This window comes from Schistocerca cancellata, chromosome 4 (assembly GCF_023864275.1).
Source record: "Schistocerca cancellata isolate TAMUIC-IGC-003103 chromosome 4, iqSchCanc2.1, whole genome shotgun sequence".
Lineage (NCBI taxonomy): Eukaryota > Metazoa > Arthropoda > Insecta > Orthoptera > Acrididae > Schistocerca > Schistocerca cancellata.
This window is the reverse complement of record NC_064629.1, coordinates 539,030,582-539,053,009: the sequence shown is the minus strand read 5'-3', so window position 1 is coordinate 539,053,009 and position 22,428 is coordinate 539,030,582. Positions and strand designations below refer to the sequence as shown.

At 35.9% G+C, this 22,428-nt stretch overlaps 1 protein-coding gene across 1 annotated transcript in view; it reads right to left on the bottom strand.

Moving 5' to 3' along the window:
* Nucleotides 1-22,428, bottom strand: part of LOC126183377 (protein unc-79 homolog) — an 852,060-nt gene that overhangs the window by 452,169 nt on the left and 377,463 nt on the right. Inside the window, 1 exon segment of the mRNA XM_049925310.1 lies at nt 6,006-6,151. Coding sequence (XP_049781267.1) covers nt 6,006-6,151 — 146 coding nt within the window.

The window sequence follows — 22,428 nt, the reverse complement described above, 5'->3', positions numbered from 1 at the left end:
TTTTGTATTTTGTGGTAGGTTTTTCACATGTTTAGTGAATAGCTTTGCTTCTTGCAAAGTTGCTGTGTTTGGTAAGAACTCTTCCTTCAAATCATGTGCTAGATCTGATGATTAGTAAGCAGACATTTATGTGGAACTGTATGGAATCCTTATCGCAGGTAAAAACTCACATTAGTTCAAGTACATAATTTTCAGATGCACAGAACACATAACGGCTGAAAACCAGATAGCTTGTCTCTGGCAAATTTTCCCAAATGTGCCCAATTTGTAACTGTGTCCAAAAGCAACAGTTCACTGTCTTAGGACAATCCAGTGACCAACAAAGTTTATACACAACACAAAAGCTCAATGATAACTCAGCAAAACACTATTACAAATGAAATGTAGATTGAGGTGTTAATACTTAGAACATATTCGAGATGGAACACAAGAAGTACTTGTTCAGTGGCAGTTGATTAGATGTATAGTGCCCAAATCTGGCTTGTGTAGTGTGTAAAAATTAATTACTGCCATTGCTCTATCAGTAATCATGTGTCTGCACAAGAATGGTTCTCTGCATTGTGCTACCATGTAGCGTTCAAAATACGACCTATCTGTTCAAAAAACATAATATTGTATGTTGATGCACTGTGTCAGTCCATACTACTTTGACCTGAAGGGCTACTTTCATCTGCCAGTAAGAGATCAAAGGGAGAAACAGGATGAAAAGAAATATCTTGGTGGTGTCCAAGTTGTAATGTAGTTCTTTGTATGTATCAGTGTTTCGAAAAATACAAACTCAGGCAAATTATATTTAAAAACGGTGTGTAAAGGTTTTTCTTTTTGGAGTAAAACCATTAGTCACTAAAACAGTCTGTATATCTGCTAATGTCAATATCTCTTATTACACTTTTTACAGATAGGCAATCTACATTTCATCAACACAGATGACACATCACATGAATTCATGGCATTTAGAATTACAAATCAATGTTCTTCAGAAAATGTGTTACAAACAGCAGACCAGTTGCCCACACCACAGTGGCTGAGGCCAGTCTTAAAAGTGTTAAAGCAGTCCATAGCCCATTGATTTTTCTGTTGCTCAAAGTGCCAATAGAGTAATTCAGTGTAGGATCCAGATAGTATCTGTAATTGGTGGGATAACCAGTTTGTATCTTCTTTCAAGTGAACTGCAAGATCATTAACTCAAGCCCTACTCTTTCTCAGTATGTTGAATAGCAGGAACATATTAAATTTTGTCCAGTGTAAGAATTCAAATAAATATATTGCACATAATCTACCATAGTGAATTAGTGGAATGTATGTCATTTTGATAATATATGTGTTTTACATGGGTGAGTTTGTGCACAACATATAAGTTTGTGCTGCTTTTTCCACTTAGATTTTCAGTGTGCCTATCCCTGTTTACACTTTCATCAGTTATTATCCTAAGGAATTTAGTATATATGGTTTTTTTTCTGTATGGTCATCAGTGTAAAATATAAACATGCACACCAGCCAATGCTGGTGGTAGCCAACTGTCCTCTTGCAGTTTAATTTCAAGCACAGAATTCAGATGAACCCAGTTGCACAAGTCTAGACTCAAGAATGTAATCTAGTTTGTTCTATTCATAAAATATAAATACTAGTATTTTCATTCTGATCTTTTTTAAATTACATTTAAATAAAGATTATTATTAGTGTTATTATGTAAATTTATTTCTGTAAATATTTGGACTGAACTATTTATTTCCAAACTTTCAGTATTATTATCCTTGAATAATAGAGTGTGTAAGTAACAACATTGCCATAATTAACAGCACTTGACATGTGATTTGTGTATTGGGCCAAGTACTGGTCCTTGTGGGCAGAGAAATAAAGAGGAGTTGTTTCATCTCTGTAAGTAACAATATTGTCATATTTAAAAATGTTTGACATGTGATCTGTGTTTAATATATTAAATGTTAGGCCAAGTATGGGTCACTGTGAGCTGAGAAGCATAGTGTCTTCGCTTTAGATTTTATCCTCTTTGCTGGTGATTTTAAAATTTCTGAGTATTAGCCCCTGTTTTTGAGATATGATCAAATTTATTCTTCTGCTTCCCTCATACCTTACATGGCTAACATTTGTACTAATGTTTAGTCATCCATACCGTCAGATACATCTGTGAGACACATAAATATTACTACTCACTTCTTTAGTCTAAGCTGTTTATGGAAATCTCAAGGACATCTATGATTAGTACTATGGCACGCTTACCATTCTCAAAATCAAATTAACTTTTTTGATTACACCATATACCATCTGCACTGGTATGACGCTTTGTGCATAAGCTCAAACTTTTTTAAAAATAAGTGAGAGAAGTGCTAGGGGTTTGTAATATCTGTTTTTGCTTCTCTGGCACATGTATCGTTTTCAAATCAAATTACCTTTTATTGATTACCCTATATATCATCAGAAGGGCTATGAGTCTTTGAGTATAATCTCAAATGTTTTTGTATGACTGACAGGAGTGGTACAGGTCTATCATTTCCTGTTTCATATTCATTACCCATGGTTTTATTTCTGCTGTCTTCAAGTGAATTGGAAACTTTCCCTCCATAAATGATATTTGTACATGAAACACTTTAGAAAATATAGAACTCTGGAAATGAATGAATCATTTATAGTAGCCCTGTAGATCAGACATTTGCCAATATAGATTCTGTGTTTTGGTCATACTTTTCACTTCAGTTTTATGTAAAATTCGAACAATGTCAACAGGAGTGATGCTGGTACAGATTCTAACTGGCTACAACTTTCACCCAAGGTGAATCTAATGGACAGTAAGTCAGGTAATGTTCTATAATTGATTCAGAGATGCTTTATATATGTGATAAGGGTGTTGACTGATTTGAACAATTAATGCACTATAAATATTATTCTCAGTTTTCATTTTAAATGATTTTAGAAGAATACAAACTCTTTGATTGCAGTCACAATTTTTCTTTAATAATGGAGTTTGGAATTTTCATATTTTTAATGAGACCTATTACTTTTTTATAAATGCATTTCATGAAGACAACATAAGGAATATACAGTAACTCTTCCAATTTAAATTTTTATTATTGCAATGAACAAATGTTTTTGGATACAGAATGTAATAGTATCTCAAACAAGGTAACTCTTAATGTACTTCCAGAATGAGATTTTCACTCTGCAGCAGAGTGTGTGCTGATATGAAACTTCCTGGCAGATTAAAACTGTGTGCTGGTCCGAGACTCGAACTCGTGACCTTTGCCTTTCACGGGCTAGTGCTCTACCATGTGAGCTACCCAAGCATGACTCACACCCCATCCTCACAGCTAGTACCTTGTCTCCTACCTTCCAAACCTAACAGAAGCTCTTCTGCAAACCAAGCAGAACTAGCACTCCTAGCACTCCTGAAAGAAAGGATATAGCAGAGACATGGCTTAGCCACAGCCTGGGGGATGTTTCCAGAATGAGATTTTCACTCTGCAGCAGAGTGTGTGCTGATATGAAACTTCCTGACAGATTAAAACTGTGTGCTGGACTGAGACTCGAACTCAGGACCTTTGCCTTTCGGGGGGCAAGTGCTCTACCATCTGAGCTACCCAAGCACAACTCATGCTCTGTCCTCACAGCTTTACTTCTGCCAGTACATTGTCTCCTACCTTCCAAACTTAACAGAAGGTCTCCTCATTCACAGCAAAGATCCCAAGTTTGAGCCTCACTCTGGCACACAGTTTTAATCTGCCAGGAAATTTCTTAATGCACTTGTTCCCCTCCATAGGTGTAAAACACTTCTTATAGCCAGGGGGCCAAGGAACACAGTCACATCATCTTCACCACTACAGCCAGTACAGTAACACAGAAGTTTACCATGTAAGTGGTGACAAACATTGTTGCCCCAATGAAGAGGATTCCACAATCAGAGTTTCAGAATCAGCAGTCAGTTGTCGAAACAATCACAACTGCAACATATCAAGGTAAGAGCTACCCATCAGAATTTTGTCACAGAAGAAAAATGGACCAAACACCTTCATCTGTGACACTGCACATTAACCTACAGCAAATCTTGTTCATGCATCAAAATTTCATGAGATTGCTCAGTGCCTCACACACTGACATTGTGGCAATTAACCTTTCAAGATAAATAGAAGGTTTCTTCATCATTTGATATCAGCTTGGAGGAGAAAAGTTCATCCTCAAGCACTTCCTACATTGTAATGCAAAACTGAAGCCATTGGTTTTAATCATACAGTTTTAATTGTTGCACAAGCTGCAGATGGTACAATTTGAAATGTAAACACCATCACAAAATCTTCCACACAGTTTACAATGGTATTCCAAGTTTGTGGTTTGTGTGGACTGCTGGTTTTTTTGGACTGCATGCAAAACTTTCCCTCAACCTATCCCTTGTTGCATCTGGTACACATTGCAAAGTAGTACTTACCTGTTTACAGAGAAAATGATTAATTTTTAAAATTGTTGACACCAGTGCAGAATGTTCTCTTTACATGGAGGTTCTTTCCCATAATTTCTTCCTATTGCACACTCCATCTTTGTAACAGATATACACCTCACATATTTCAACACACAAAATCTCTTGTCTTTCTTTGTAACCATTTTGGCAAGGCACTGCACATATAATTTCAACTGGTGGGCACAATGCAGACTTAATGATTTTGCACATCTATTCACACATCAGTCACATTTGTACATGCAATACTTTGTACACTATATAACTTTGAAAATGAATGAATCATTTACAATGAGGTGACAACAGTCAGAGGACACCTCCTAATATTGTGTCAGACCTCCTTCTGCATTGTGAAGTGTAGCTGCTCAACATGGCATTTAACAAGTTTTTGGAAGACCCATACAGAAGTATTGAGCCACTTTGCCTCTATAGCTGTCCATAATTGTGAAAGTGTTGCTGGTGCAGGATTTTTTGCACAAACAGGTCTCTCGTTTATGTCCCATAAACATTCAGTAGGATTCATGTTGGGTGATCTGGGTAGTCAAATCATTTGTTAAAATTGTCCAGAATTTTCTTCAAAGCAAGTCATGAACAATTGCGACCTTCAATCGTTGTTTGATTACATGAACTCCATAATGGCTGCAAGTGGTCTCCAAGTAGCCAAACATAACCATTTCCACACAATGATCAGTTCAGCTGGACCAGAGAACCCAGTCCATTTCATGTAAACACAGCCCAAACCATTATGGAGCCACAAACAGCTTACAACGTTCCTTGTTGACAACTTGGACCCATGCTTTCATGGGCTCTGTACCACACTCAAACCCTGATATCAGCTCTTACCAACTGAAAGTGGGACTCATGTGACCAGGCCACAGTTAGGGTTCAACCAATATGGCAATGAGCTCAGGAGAGGCACTGCAGGCAATACCATGCTGTTAGCAAAGGCACTTGCATTAGTTGTCTGCTACCATAGCCCATTAACACCAAATTTCACAACACTATCCTTTTGGATACATTCATCATATGTCCCGCACTGATTTCTGCAATTATTTCATGGAGTGTTGCTTGTCTGTCAAGACTGACAACTCTATGCAAATGCCCTGCTCTCAGATCTTAAGTGAAGGATTTTGGCCACTGTGTTGTCCATTGTGAGAGGTAATGTCTGAAATTTGGTATTATCAGCATGCTCTTGACACTGTGAATCTTGGAATATTGAATTCCCTAACAATTTCCAAAATGGAATGTCAAAGGGATCCAGTGTTTAAAATCTGTTAATTCCCATAATCACTTTGAAGGTCTTTTCACATGAACCATCTGAGTACAAATGAAAACTCCACCAATGCACTGCCCTATTATACATTGTGAGCAATACTACACCATCTGTATGTGCGCATATCACTATCCCATGACATCTATCACTTCAGTGTATAGTACCCCTGTATATTAGATATTGGATAATTAATTCAAAGACAAATGACAAATATCACTCTTTTGATATATAATTTTACAACAGAATATAATGTAGCATATTTCAGTATACCTGGTCTGCTCTGGATAGAAACTGCATCATAAGAAAAATTAGAAGATGCATTGTCTCATGATCTGCTTCTTCCAAATTAATGACACGATTTAAAAACCCAAGAAAATTTCCATCATCTGTTCCACCCAAAGAGTGAATATGACCATCTGAAATTTATAAGAGAAATGTTAGTTATAAACATATAAAAACAGAAAAGTCTACAAATTGGCAATGCATTATGAAACTTATTGCAAATAATCCATAAAAAAACTAAGTAGTGCTTAGGCAGAAACTATGACAGTTCTGAATGTATACCTTTCTCTTCACCTACACAAATATGAAATCATATATTCTATTATAACACTTCATATGTATATCTTCCTCATCTCTGCTCTAATTGCAAAAAGTAAACTTATAAAAAGCTATACTGCATGTTACCTTGCTCATATGTGGCATAAATTTACACTGAAATATGGCAAGATTGAATTATCTTTATAACAATGATGTAATATTGTCCTCATCCTTATTAGCATGAGGAGTTATATATGTTGACACATCCAATCCATCATGCTTCGATTGTCATTTTTAAGTAGGATCTATCAGCACGTATGGCAGTAAGCATGAGGACACCATTACATTTTAACTATGAGAAAAATTCAACTTTTAACATATTTAATTGTAAATGTATAGTACACACAATACAGATAACATGTGTGCATTGTTTTGTTTCCCTTTTTAAATATTTTCTGTATCATGGATGTTCATCCTGCATGACACAAGAAAGTAATCTGTTGTTTGACCTTAACTGAAATATACACACACAGAATTTTAAAGAGCAAACCGCTTAGCAGTTCACAACATATCTCTTATAGTGTCATCCACAGGAATTGATGAGCTGTTTTATGATGCTCTTATGCTTGTTAAATAAATATACTTTTTCATTTGATCATTTTCATCTTTTCTATAAATTCTTCCTACTAAAGGTAAAGATGCCAAGCAAAGGAGCAATATTCAAAAACTGATTAAACAAAGGTTCTGTAAGCTACTTTTTTGTGGGTGAAGCCTTTTTCTTAAGATTCCTAAATTGAATGTTAGTCTATTATTTGCCTTTCTTACAAGTAATTTTATGTGTATATTCCACTTTAAACTACTCCAGATAAAACTCCAAGATTTTTAACAGTTGTGACTATTTCTAATTATTAAATGTGGTTTGTTATTCTGTAAGGTCATATTTCATTCACTAGATTGGAGTGTGTTACTGTATCAAATGCCTTTAAGAGGTTGAGGAATATGGTAGCAACCTGGATGCCATTATCCATGTCTATTAGAAAATGTGAATGACCTGTGCCCTTTTACTCAATAGTTTGGAATTGCTCATTAGTGTAGCAACTTAGAATAAAAAGCTGCTTGAAGGTAAGTAAGATATTCCAAATACTGTACACATATTTCCCACCATGCAGGTATACCATTATCACTGCTTGCTTTTCCTCAGTTGAGTGGTGTTAAACAATGTTGTACCCCATGACACTTGTCTCAGTAACTGTCATTTTTAAATTCATGCAGCGATTCAAAGGAGAAAACCACACTACAGTGTTCCTTAGTGAAACTGTTTTGGAAGATGGAATTTAGTATTTTTTTATTTAGTTTTTTTATTTTTTATTTTTATGTAGTATTTTACACTTTTCTGTATCATCCTTCATATCAGTTTAGGTATGATTACTGAGTGACTGGATTCATTTATTGACTTAAATACTGAGACACACAGAATTTTTTGTTAGGTTATAGATACTGTTACTTTCATATCACGTTTGTGTGGACAGTTTCAAAAATCTGTTTAGAAATCCAGATTTAAGTATTCTAGCAGTTTCCTCAAACCATTTGAGGCAATTACCAGGAGGATTCCACTGTAAAGAACATGGCCAATATCCTTCTCCAATCCAGCTTTGTGCTTCAGTTATAATGAACTAATTATTGACAAGATATTAAACTCCAGTCTTCCTTCTTTCTTTTCCTTGCACTCATTTTATTTTCATTCACATCCTTTGATTACTAAGTCTTTTCCTTCATTTAAATCTGCAATAAAGCTTTCTTTGCTTTCATAGTAACTCTCTAACATGGATATTCAACCACAGAGGATCTTTTCAGTTTCCCATCACTTTGCTTTGAACATACTCACATTAAGGAGAGTGTGCAGTATTCTTGAATTTTATTTATTGATACTCCACATTTCCAGCCACTGAGATGAATGTCTTATGTTGCCTGCTCAGGTAATATAATAATATGATCCCTGTTGTACTGACTAAGCTGAATTATCTATGCACCTCACTTGACATAGCTTTTAGTATGTAAAATCACCAATATTCTAACACTTATTGGTTCTGATTCCCTCCTTTATGTTAAAAGGATTGAAAAGTTCAGCTCTATGAATTCTGATGTTTCTCTAGTGTGTTCATTATCTAATTCTTCAATACAATTTTAATAAACAGTTTAGTATAATATGAGTCACTTGTTCTAATCACGTGAAGATCTTCCATTTTATAGCTCAGAAAATTTATATACAACATTTTCTAAGTTTTCCTTGAGGCATTCTAGAACTACATGTAGCATGTGGTCCTCAAAAGCATCCAATTAGCACATTTGAACCTACTGACACTTACTTTCACATGAACTATTTTGAATTTGGAATGTGTAATAAACTACGCATTTATGATCAACTTCTCCTATCCTTGTGAGGCATATTGAAACAACAATTTATCATGTTTCTGCTATTTAGATTTTGTTTCAGTTAACACTATGCAGAAATGGTCAACTTATGTAAGTGAAATATTCTATGATCTTATCATGGATAAACCTGTATTCAACATTTTCTCCTTGTGACCTACAATGATGAATGTTCTTCTCTGTCTTATGGTGGCTGATCTGATCTTCTTTCCAAATAGTGCATGAAATTAATCACTGGGTCTATGGAATACTTGCATACTTGCATGTACTCTGTTCCTGACCTGTTAAGGAACATCCTAAAAAACCTCTATCTGACAGAAAATGTTAATATATGTGTTTATGAAGTCATCACAGTGTTTTTTCAGCTTCTGGTGGACACTCTTCCTGGCTCCAAATCAGAGGATCTAATCAGCTATTGGAATTATGCTGAAAGTCACATGTTATGCTTCCATCTTTTAGGCAAGGCTAGTTAGCATTACCACCTCAGCCAACCATCTAGAAGAACCTAGAATTGTCTCTGAAAGCTGGAAGCAGTTATCATTTGTGCTGACATAAACCACAATGTGTAGTTTGTTATTCCAGTGATATTTGTAACAACTACCAAAAATCTCCTCTATATCTTAGACAAGACACCTGACACATTGGCCATGCTTCCTATACTGCAAGCTACATAAAGGACTACATTTACTAGCATATTACTGGACATCCCCATGACTGCTCTACCAACTACATGCACTTCTATGGATCTTTTAAGAACATTGAGTCCACTCTCAAAAGGCAAAGAACTCACTTTCTAGCTATTGTAAATTTGTTGATTTACAGTCATCAACTCAGTACCCAGATCTTGACTTTGGTCCAAAGATTTTCATGTGCTCTTATTTCTTCTGTTTGACTTCATATCAAGATAAACCAGCCACATAAAATGCATAAGAAGATGTGGCTGAATTTATGATTCTAGACAATGTCACAGGTGCTATAGGATTTCACCTATGAGCTTCAAACTCACTACAGCTAAGGGCAGCTGCTTTTAGCTATTTCCACACAGCAGGCAGTTCCTTATTAATCTGCACACAGTAAGCACAGTCCATGTCCATCTTTCACTATGTACAACTATAAGCTAATGAAAAAGAGGGCAATAATCCAAGAAATTGGAGACTGAATATTACAGTAATAAAAAATTAAAAACAAAAACACAACATGTCTCTGGAAATACAGGTAGTAAACAGCTACTATATTAAAAATATTAACTACATAGAGCTGAAAAAAGGAATTAAAATTGATTTTAATATTTATACAGGTGCTATACATAGTCTGATCTCTGTAACATGTGACTCTTGGCTATGTAATTTCTGAAGATGCTTGCGTTGGTTGAGTGAAACATGTAAAAATAAAGAAAATATTATATGAAAATTTGGATGCTCTACAATTTTAATTTCTAATGGTAACTATTACCCTGCAGGCAAATGCCTGCACTCACTGTAGATGACATCTTTGCCAACATTAAATTTTACAGGCTCCTATTCTGAATCGCATACTCTTTTTCTTGATGTTGACCTCATCCTCACCAAGGGTCAGCTATTCACTTCTATTCACATTAAACCAACTACCAAACAACAGTACTTACATTTTGACAGTTGCCATACTTTTCACGTCAAACTTTCCCAACCCCCAGCCTTGGCATTCAAGACATTTATTCAGATGCAGACTCTTGACAGTAGTGCACCACAAGTCTATTTTCGGCCTTCACTGGACATAATGACCCTAGTTAAAAAGCAGATTTCTTGGGCCACAAGATGCAATCTTGGTACTGCTAAGCCCTCCAAAAGACAACATAGGAGTACACTTCATGTCACTCAGTACTATCCTGGTCCTGAATGTATTAATCAACTTCAATGAGGCTGTGACTTCCTAAAATCATGCCCTGAAAGGAGGTCCATTCCACTTGACAGTTTGCCCACCGCAACTAGAATAGGCTTTGCCCCCCCCCCCCCCCCCCCTCCCTCTGCCAACCACCCCATTCTCTCTCCACAATATCCCAGTCAGACCCCATGCCCCTTCTGCATCCATTTGCCTACCCTACCCTGTAGCTCCTACCTCTGTGACCATCCCAACTGTAAGACTTGCCCCATGCATCCCCCTACGGCCACCTAGACCAGCCCTGTAACTGGCAAAACATATGCTTTCAAAGGGAGAGCCACCTGTGAAATGGCACATGCCGTGTGCCAATTCTTATGTAAAAACTGTTTGGCCTTCTACATTGATATGACTACCACCAAGTTATCACTTAGAACAAGTGAGCATAGACACAAAGTGTATACTGGGAACACACCATATCCTGTTGCAGAGCATTCTCTACAACATGATAGTTGTGACCTCAGTGGCATTTTCACCACACGTGTCATATGGATCCCTCCCCCCTCCCCCTCCCACCATCCCACCAACACATTTCACAGAACTCCACAAATAGGATGTGGTGTTACAACATATCCTTGGTTCTCCCTGTCAACTTGGCCCTAATTTAGATTAATTTCTTTGGTCTCAGAATTTTTTTCAGTAACTATTCCTTTCTACACTCCACTTTTAGTTTTATATATATTTCATTTTTTTATTTTTCCCTGCCCTCCATGTCATCTATCAAGTATAATACACTTAGCTTTCCACTGTTATTAACTCTTGTGTCATGATCTCTCAGTAATCTCTGTCTTGCTTATTACCCAATCTTCCTTCAAATGTTGTCTGGTGCAGTCCACAACAATCAGCCTTTCCTTCTCATCCCGTCTGGTAAGTCTCCCCTGATGCAGGGATCTGGTGATTTTTGCAACTCTCCCCATTTCCTGGACCTCACCAATCCTTTTCCTTCATCCCTCTTCCATCAACCCTTCTACCGGAGGAAGGAGTAACCGGCTCCTAAAGCTTGCACATTTCCTTAATTTTTATATTTGTTTTCTCCTACCATTGTCTGGTGAGTAGATTTTTTTATCTTTCCAGTTATATTATAAGAAGTCAATAGATTCCTATGGTTAAAAAAATGATATCTTTTATTTTATGTATGGATTATTCAAAAGATTGTGTATATATGGCATCCAAAGGCTTTACTGATGTCAGAGAAACAATATTCTGCTTTCATTTGCAGATTTATCAACTGGAAAGAGAAATTATTGTACTAGATATGATGGGAGGTAATAATATCCAAGACACTAAAGCAATTTACAGAATATATGAAAAAAGAAATGGAAAAATACACTATTAATAAGAAAGATAATGGCTTCTAACTTCATACATGCAAAATGAGTTTTGCATCTGGAGTTCTTGGGTTATCATTGTGTCTGTCTATTAAAAGAACCAGCTGATTTTTTTCACTTGACACAAAAGAAAAAAGTCAATATATTTCCATGAATACCACAAAGGAAACTGGAAAAAATTAGTACCATGGAGAATGGAATCCAGCCATAGCTTCATTTAAATTTAACCTCTCTGAGCCACTAAAAGTGACCACTGCACCAGAAGTTTTAGAACTATTGAACAATGAAAGAAACTGTGCACTAGCATCTGAGGAAGAAATACAAGAATTCTTACTATGTGAGACTGTTAGGATACCTAACTGTGTTACATGATCAGCAAAAACTGTACAGAATAATAGTATTTACTTTAATGCATAATAAATCAAAAGACGTTTCCTTCAGAAAAAATACAATATAACAATCAGAAAGCTTATACATAAGTGACATCAAACAAGAGGTATCAGGTCTTAAGTAATCAAAAAGTACAAGATAGATTTTACTGAAAGCTGTCCAAGGCACTGATAATAGTAATCACCATAAAAGTGACAGTCAATGAGTTTTTCTGTCTCAGAAAAAAATTTATGCCTGTATTTTACATATAATAAGCCTGCGTTAGGCTGTAGCACTGTGAACTGGAAGCGCGACAGGTTGATCCTCAGCCCACACAACCAGCACACATATGACATGGCACAATGTGTAGCCAACTCTGTTCTAGACTAAAAGTCTCTAACAATAAATTGTAATTTAAAGGCATTTGACAGCCAGAATCTAGTAACTAAGAATATTGACACAGTGCCCCATTGTAGGCTGTTAATGAAGGTATAAGCATATGGAATAAATTCCAAATATTTGAGTGGCTCAAAGACTTTGTAAGTAATAGAATCCAGCATGTTGTCCTCGATGGAAAATGTTCTTCAGAGACAAGGATATCATCAAGAGTGCCCCAGGGAGGTGTGGTAGGACAGCTGCTGTTCTTTATATACATAAATGAATTGGTGGACAAGGTGGGCAGCAATCTATGGTTGTTTGCTGATGATACTGTGTTGTGTGTATGGTAAGGTGTCAAAGTTGAGTGACTGTAGGAAGATAGAAGACGATGTAGACAAAATTTCTAGTTTGTGTTATTAATGGAAGCTAGATCTAATGTGGAGAAATGTAAGTTAATGTGGATAAGAAGGAAGAACAAACCTGCAATGTTTGGTTACAGACAAGTTTTTAAATATCTGGGTGTAATGTTGCAAAGTGATATGAAATGGGATGAGCATGTGAGAACTGTGGTAGGGTAGGTGAATGGTCGACTTCTGTTTAGTGTGAGCATTTTAGGAAAGAGTGATTGACCTGTAACAGAGACCACATAGAGGATACTGGTGTGAGTTATTCTTGAGTATTGCTCCAGTGTTTGGGATCCATACCAAGTCAGACTGAAGGAAGACATTGAAGCAAATCATTGGTAGGCTGCTAGATTTGATACAGGAAAGCTTGATACGGAGACCACATAGAGGACCCTGGTGGGAGTTATTCTTGAGTAATGCTCCAGTGTATGGGATCCATACCAAGTCAGATTGAAGGAAGACATTGAAGCAATTCAGTGGTAAGCTGCTAGATTTGATACAGGAAAGCATGAACAGCACATAAGTTTTATGGAGATGCTTCGGCAACTTTTTGAGAAACACTGTTGAGAAAATTTAGAGAACCAACATTTGAAGGTGACTGCTGAACAATTCTACCACTGCCAACATACATTGTGTGTAAGGATCACAAAGATAAGACTCGAGAAATTAGGGTTCATTCGGAGGCACATAGATAGTTGATTTTCCCTTGCTCTATTTGCGAGTGGAACAGGAAAGGGAATGACTAGTAGTTTGTACAGGGTACTTCCTGCTATGCACCATACTGTGGCTTGCAGAGTATATTATGTAGATATAGATGTAGATAATCTAAATAATCAAACTCAGAGCCACTCTGGACAAAGAGAAAATGTAACTTGTATTTACCAGAGTATTACATCACTGATGTTACTGATATGTTCACTACCCCTAACAATGTTTAGTGTACACATTACTGCAGAAACTGTATGCTCAGAAGAGGATTAGATGACTATGGAAAAAATATTATGTTATTTACAACAACAAATCTACAAGAATTTTGTATGTAATAAGATACCAGAACATATACAATTACCATATCATACACTGAGTCCACGTTGGAAACCAGTAGTCATTGGCAATTTTAAATGTAGATTTAGTAATAAGTTTTCACTTATTGAACCAACAATATTTTTATTGAGCAGAATAAAATTAGTTCCAGCACTCTCAAGAAAATTATGGACTTCAGATTATTATTCAGAGTTTGTGTATTCATTTGGGTGAAATTAATATGCAATGTAGAACATTCAGAATAAGAATAATGGAAGTTCTTGTAACTTTCAAATGAGTGTATTTATTGTACTTTTGTAGTATTTGAAAAAATAATTTATTCAATATTGATAAAATTAATGTTGAACATATGCAAAATTTGTTCTTCATTTCATAACTGGTTTCAGTCTACTGTATCAGCATCAAATGTGTATGTCTTCCTACACCAGTACACAAAACATAAAGAAATATGTAGCCAAGATAGGCACAGAAAAAGATGTAAGAAATTAATAAAACTTAGATAAACACAAGTCACCCATATTGTAGGGTCATCAACAGTGTACTTTAAGTATGATGATGGTGGCAAGTGGTATTTATTACAGTTTTATTGTGTTTTTACTTCTATTCATGGTGCCTGTCTCAGCTATAAGCTTTTTATTGGTTTTGTTTACTAGTTTAAGGAGAATAGTATAAAATGATAATCACATACATCAAAACTTGCCATAAAATTAAAAAAAATCAATCAAAAACTGTTTTGAATTTTATTAGTATTTTGAGTACTTTCTTTCTAAAATGTGAATGTCATGATCTCATGGGTTCTCACGTAGTATGTAAAAAAAATTTCATACCTCAGAAATCAATAGTCTGAATCATGAGCAGCATATCTGTAAATTTTCAAAATATTTAAAATAATGACCAAAATGTCTCAGCATGCATTTTCTCAAGGTCCTTCATTATAAACAAATCAATTCCTAACAAAATAAATTGACTGTAATGCGACTACAGTCTTAAGAAGATCAACAACAGCAAAAATTGAATTAATTCCCATACACTATTACTACAATATTTAAAGCATGATAATAATAATTTCATGTGGTTCAATGGCATGTTAGAGGTCTTTTAATTGGGCATTACATTGGCAACTTCAGTGTCCCTAACCAACACCAGTTATCTGAACAAGGAAAGGGGACCTACAGTTTAATGTGGAATGCAAACCATGACATGTTTCTTGCATATCTTCACAACACTGAGAGGTGAATGCTAGGTGAAAGACAGAGCAAAAAAATCCACCATCTGCCCAGGGTTTGATACCAAAACCATTTGTTTTCCAGGCAAGTGCTCTATTTATAGACCAAATAATTTCTAAGAAATGCTTCACTGATGCACGCCAATAACAGTTAGAATTCATGGCAACCAATTTTATGGCAAAGCAATGACATTTTTGGACAAAAATTTTGAAATATAACATATAACTTAAGACAAAGCAATAATAATTTGAATTCTTGGATATAAATTTTGCATCAAAGAACTTTTAGACATAAAAACTTTAGTAATGTAAACCTTCATGTATTTAAGATCGCAGAGGGTTCTGATTTCGGCTGGATTCTATGAAATAAAAATGTGTGTGTGTTTGTGTGAGTGAGTGACTGAGAGTGTGTGTGTGTGTGTGTGTGTGTGAAAAGAGTGGTGCAAATATTTTTAAACAATTCAATCCTTTTTTAGGATAAAAGTCAGTAACTAAATACGTAATAAACTTCTGGCACTTGGGTGTAATGCTAAAAGTGACACTTGAAAGGCAAAATGTTTCTGACAATAAACTATAAAAATAAATCACTTACTGGAATGAAAGTGAGCATTTGTTGCATTATAAACTAATATTATAAGTATAACATTTTCCCAACACTGAAAATATTGTTGTATGTGTGGCAGAACATTGGTTGTGAGAAGATCAGACAGGTGGTTGTCAGAAGATTAGGCAGATTTTTTTTAAGCCTGATGGTTATTTTGCTTGAGACACTAGGGTATATTTGTTCTGACTTAAAACACAGCTTTTCCTTCATTAATCTTTTGGTACATTTCATGTACTTGCTTCTCTTCTCATAGCTGTTCAATTTCTTCCAAGTTTTTCTTTTCTAGTGCTCTTTTCTTCTTTCTGCAAATCCTCTTAGCTACAAGGTGCTTCTCATTATATTCATTCAGATTTGCTCTAGATCATCTCTGAAATAATTTCATTTGTGCTATGTTATGCTCCTCAATTCTTCACATACATTTCTCATCAAACCTATCTGCCTTCCTTTGAGCCCATACATGTCCCAAAACCTCCCCAGCTGCCTCGAGGATTGCAGTCTTACATCATTCCCACATTATTTCCATATGTTCATTTGATGTTTCGGTATTGTTCTTAATCCCCTCTTCTATTTTTGCCTGATATACTCTCCGTATTTCTTCTGACTTTAGTTTCTTAAGGTCAAAAATTTTCTGTTTGTGGCCTTTTTGTTTACTTAGTAGTAAGATCCTTTGCCTGTACTTAATTCTCACTAGATGATGGTCTGAATTGCAGTCAGCTCTGTGTTGGCTCCTAACATCCATCCTGTCAATCAATATATGGTGTATCGGATTTCTAGTTTGTCCATCTGGTGACATCAATGTTTGTTTTTGTGTGGGAACCATATACTGCTGACAGTCATGTGTTTACTTATAGCAAAATCTACAATCCTAATTCCATTGTAATTTGAAATTTCGTGGAGGCTATGTTTTCCTACAGTTGGCTGATAAGCCTATTCTTTTCCTATTTTTGCATTCAAGTCTCCTATTAAGATCTTAACATTATGTTTAGGAGCCTGATCATACAACTGCTCTACTTTGCAATAAAACTCATCCTTCTGTTGTTCATCTGCCTCCTCTGTGGGTACATGTACATTTATAATTGTTATGTTGAAAAATTTTCCTCTTATCTTAATATGGACATCCATTCATTGACTGGTATGAAGTGCATTACAGCATGTTTCAGTCCTTCAGCGACCACAAAACCTGTACCAAGGGTATTCGTATTGCCACCACTATAGAAGACTGTGAAATTTCCTGAGTCCATTATGTCACTTCCCTTCAATCTAATTTCCTGGAGAGCCAATAGTTTTATACCATAGTTGTATTTGCATTAGCAGCTGCTGTAGAGCTCCAGCTTGGTATAGGCTCCACATATTCCCTGTTCCTATGTACATATCTCTCATCCTTTTTTTTGTTTGCTGGGGTCATCATCAAAATATCTGTCTGGCTTATTCCTTTGTTAGCATTCGCAACAAGTTATTTTTACAGGGTAAGATTGTTCATCTTTTGCCCAATCATTTGAGGGGTTGCCTCTTACAGCTTGTAGGGTAGCTGGTTCCATTTTCAGAGGAACATCCTTAGCCTTCGTAGATCCCTCTACTGACTGCAAGGCAGCAGTTGATAATTGGGGTCTCCTCTGCCTTTCTTCCAAGCCATTGGCCCTCATACCTGCTGATTTTGGCCTGTCCCAGGTATTTTGTTTCCCTGGTACCCTCGATATCTGGAGGACATTCTCCTATACACCACTTGGGGATGTGCCTGATGGGGGCAGCCCCACATGGGATATTGCTTGAACACATAACAACATGTTTCCTCTCTTGAAGATGAGTCCTTGTGTTGAAGGTGAGTCCTTGTGTTTGCAACACAAAACATGTATTTTTAATGTTATGAATACAATAACAACTTCTGGAAAGCTGGGCAACTTGTAGACATTGTGCTGGCCATTACATACAGTACTTAAAAGGTGCTTACCACAAGACATATGGAGCAAATTGAACTATTATCCTCCCGTTTAATAGAACATGTATTTGATCCATGTATGATTACAACTGCACAGTGTCTGAAACTGCTCAGGCAGTTTACTTGAAGGATTATCATGAGAGAATTAGAAGGGGATTAAATATCCAATGCCAGCCTTTGCATTGATGTTGAGAGGCTACATTGAGGAGTTACATATTTACAGCAGATGAAAACTCTGCATTGTATGACAAAGAGTGTTGCTGAAAGAAATTAAACAGCACAATTCTAGCACATTAGATCACCAATCACAGCTACCAATTATAAATTTTCACCAATCACCAGAAATTTTATCTCCACCAAGTTGTATCTCAGTCCTAGGTAATTGCATTGATGAATTAAAGTCACCCAGCCCAGTTGACATAATCTGCCTCTCTGAACACCATGTGACCACTGGTATAGGAACTAGGCCTAAGCACAATGAGAAACTCAGACAGGAGAGTACTGCAAATGTTAGAATAAGGAAAGGTTCTCATAAAAGTATAATTAAAAATAATGTAAGTATATTTCATCAAAATATTGGGAGTTTAAAGAATAAAGTAGATGAGCTTCTGGTTTGTTTAGAAGATTTAGAAGCTGAGAATGAAATAGATATACTATGCCTGTCTGAGCATCACATTGTTACTGATATGGATAAGGTAAATGTAAGTGGTTATAAGCTCTCTGCACATGTAATGAGAGAAAATATGGAGAAAGGAGGAGTTGCCATATATGTCAAAAGTTATCATTGTGCAAAAAGTATAGAAACAAAAAAGTTTTGTGTAGAGAAACATATAGAAGCATGTGCCTGTGAGCTTAAATTAAATAAAGGCACATTTATAATTGTAACTGTATATAGGTCCCCATCAGGAAATTTTCATCTATTTCTGAAAAATTTGGACTCCTTGTTGTGCTATCTGTCAGACAGGGGGAAGCAAATTATTATTTGTGGGGACTTCAATGTAGATTCTCTGAAAGAGGGTAATAGGAAAAATGACCTTGAAGTATTACTCGGTTCTTTCAATTTGACACCCGTTATTGATTTTCCTACTCGGGTGGTAAAGGATAGCAGCTCACTGATAGATAACTTCTTTGTAGACCAAGATAAGTTTAACCAGATAAATGCGCAGCCTGTTGAGAATGGTCTTTCTGATCATGGTGCACAGCTAGTTACAATATATGACATAGCTCCATTCAGCAATACTAAACAGTCCTCCAAAGTAGTACGTTCAGTCAACGATTTAACAATTGCAAATTTCAGGGAAAGCCTACAGCAGTTAGACTGGGATGAGGTGTACCGTGAACCTGATGCCAATTTAAAATATAATTTATTTCATGACATTTTTGTAAATGCATTTGAAAACTGCTTCCCCAAGAAAATAGTTAAATATACTCGTAAGATACCTTGTAACAAACCATGGCTTACTAAGGGTATAAAAATATCTTGTAACCGGAAAAGGGAAATGTATCTGACAGCAAGAAAGAGTAGTGACCCAGAAACTATAAAAAATTATAAAAACTACTGTGTTATATTAAGAAAAGTTATTAAAAAATCCAGGAGTATGTGTATCATGTCTGAAATCAGCAACTCTGATAATAAAATTAAAACAATTTGGAATATTATTAAAAGAGAAACAGGTCAACCAAGAGCAGAGGAAGACAGTATTACCATCAAATTGAATGAAAGCTTTACGAACAAAAAGTCAGAAGTTGAAAATATTTTTAATAATCATTTTCTAAATGTTGTGGATATAGTAGGATCCAGGTGTTCATTAGAAGATGCTAGGCTGTTAATGGAAGAGGCCATACCTATGCAATTTGATACAATTGAAATCTCACCCACTTCTCCCTCTGAAATTAAGAAAATAATAAACTTGCTTAAAAGCAAAAACTCACATGGACGCCACTAATAAATATAGACCTTAATCAGAAGCATATAGCTAAGGTAGAATATTCCAAATTTTTAGGTATGTCCATTGATGAGAGATTAAATTGGAAGAAACACATTGATGATCTGCTGAAACGTTTGAGTTTAGCTACTTATGCAATAAGGGTCATTGCAAATTTTGGTGATAAACATCTTAGTAAATTAGCTTACTACGCCTATTTTCACTCATTGCTTTCATATGGCATCATATTTTGGGGTAATTCATCACTGAGGAATAAAGTATTCATTGCACAAAAGCGTGTAATCAGAATAATAGCTGGAGTCCACCCAAGATCATCCTGCAGACATTTATTTAAGGATCTAGGGATATTCACAGTAGCTTCTCAGTATATATACTCTCTTATGAAATTTGTTATCAACAACCAAACCCAATTCAAAAGTAATAGCAGTGTGCATAACTACAATACTAGGAGAAAGGGCGATCTTCACTATTCAAGATTAAATCTAACTTTGGCACAGAAAGGGGTGAATTATACTGGCACTAAAGTCTTTGGTCACTTACCAAATAGTATCAAAAGTCTGACAGATAACCAACAAGTATTTAAGAAGAAATTAAAAGAATTTCTGAATGACAACTCCTTCTACTCCATAGAGGAATTTTTAGACATAAATTAAGAAAAAAAATTATTAAAAAAAATAAAAAAAATAAATAAATAAAAATAAAAAACACACAAAAAATAAAGTTGTTATATTAACTTAAGCATGTTGTTAAATTAACCTAATTATGTCATGTATTGGAAAATTCGACTCGTTCCACATCATTACGAAATATCGTATTCATGATCCATGGAACTAGTATTAATCTAATCTAATCTAATCTAATCTAATCTGATAGAAAACCAACCCTCTGATTATGGCATTGCTCTTCTTGGTTGCAGTGATGGGAGGAAATGCTATTCACCTATCTATTTATAAGTGCTGTTGATTTGTACTTCTTCAGACAGACACCCAATATATTTATGGTATGTGTAGCACGCATACATCAAATGTCACACTTAATGCAGTGAATATTGTTTGCAGTAAGAGTCCAGTAGTACATTTAAATGGGGACATGTCCTCTATTTCAGCTGATGAGAAGACAAATGTAGGCTGGATACATAATTTTAGACAAATGTTTTCCATTTATTCAAGTGTAAATATTTACATTTTTATTATTTGCAACTATTCTCATATTATAATATTGGCACAATTGTCAACTGCCAAGTTTTTGAGTGGAACTATCTCTAGCTGTGAGGACGCGGTGTGAGTCATGCTTGGGTAGCTCAGATGGTAGGGCACTTTCCCGCGAAAGGTAAAGGTCTTGAGTTCGAGTCTCAGTCCAGCAAACAGTTGTAATCTGCCAGGAAGTTTCATATCTGTGCACACTCTGCTGCAGAGTGAAAATCTCATTCTGGATACATCCTGCAGGCTGTGGCTAAGCCATGTCTCCACAATATCCTTTCTTTCAGGAGTGCTAGTTCTGCAAGGTTCACAGGAGAGCTTCTGTAAAGTTTGGAAGGTAGGAGACGAGATATTGGCAGAAGTGAAGCTGTGAGGACGAGGCGTGAGTCGTGCTTGGGTAGCTCAGATGGTAGAGCACTTGCCCGCGAAAGGCAAAGGTCCCGAGTTCGAGTCTCAGTCGAACACACAGTTTTAATCTGCCAGGAAGTTTGTTTATCTCTATCATCATCACTGTCTCCCTCAGAGAAGGAAAAAAGGTGTTGGGGGAGGGGCAGGAGAGCATAGCAGGTTTGTGTCATACTTTTCATGTACTACTTCAAAGATCTTAGCAATAAGTGTTTCTTTACCACAGTTAACTCTATCTTTCCTGTTTATAATATTTCATAATTAACAAGCAACATGTCTGTTTTCATATAACAGATTTTGAGGAAGGTCTCAAGGTGATTGTCCAGTAACTTACATCTATTATAACAAAATCTTTACTTCCCTGATATCCTTTTATTTGGAAGTTCTAACTGCTTTAGTCAGCTTCAAAGAGTTGCTAATATTTGGATACAACTGATTTCTAACCCTAGCTTTTCAATAAACACATGACATCAAAATAACATCCTCCATCCATTAATAGAAGCGATAACATGTACAACATCTGCAACAGTATATTCATACACATTTTGGTTGAATTTCCATTTCCATTTATCAGCAATTATATATTGTTTCTGTTACTTTGATAAAGAAAAGGTCTCTACAGATATCAGTACTTTTACATTCTTCATTCCTCTTTTTGGCAGTTACATAAGACTCCAATTGTACATCTGGGTTGGACTGCAGTTTGCAGTTGTCTTTGTATTCCAATCAATTACTGCATGAGTTGCAACTCAGATAACTGCAAGTAACAGTCAAACTGTGTAGCTATGGTGTCCCCAAGGTGATTTAGTAACATCATAGGTGTCACATAAGCCTATGGAGCATTAAAGCCCAAACATCCATTCACTATGAGTTAAAAATGCAAAACTGCATTTCAAGCTAATTTGCTAACCCTTCATTTGAGAGACATGTCACAACTTATGATAATTTTTTGCTAAATCACATGTCAGAAC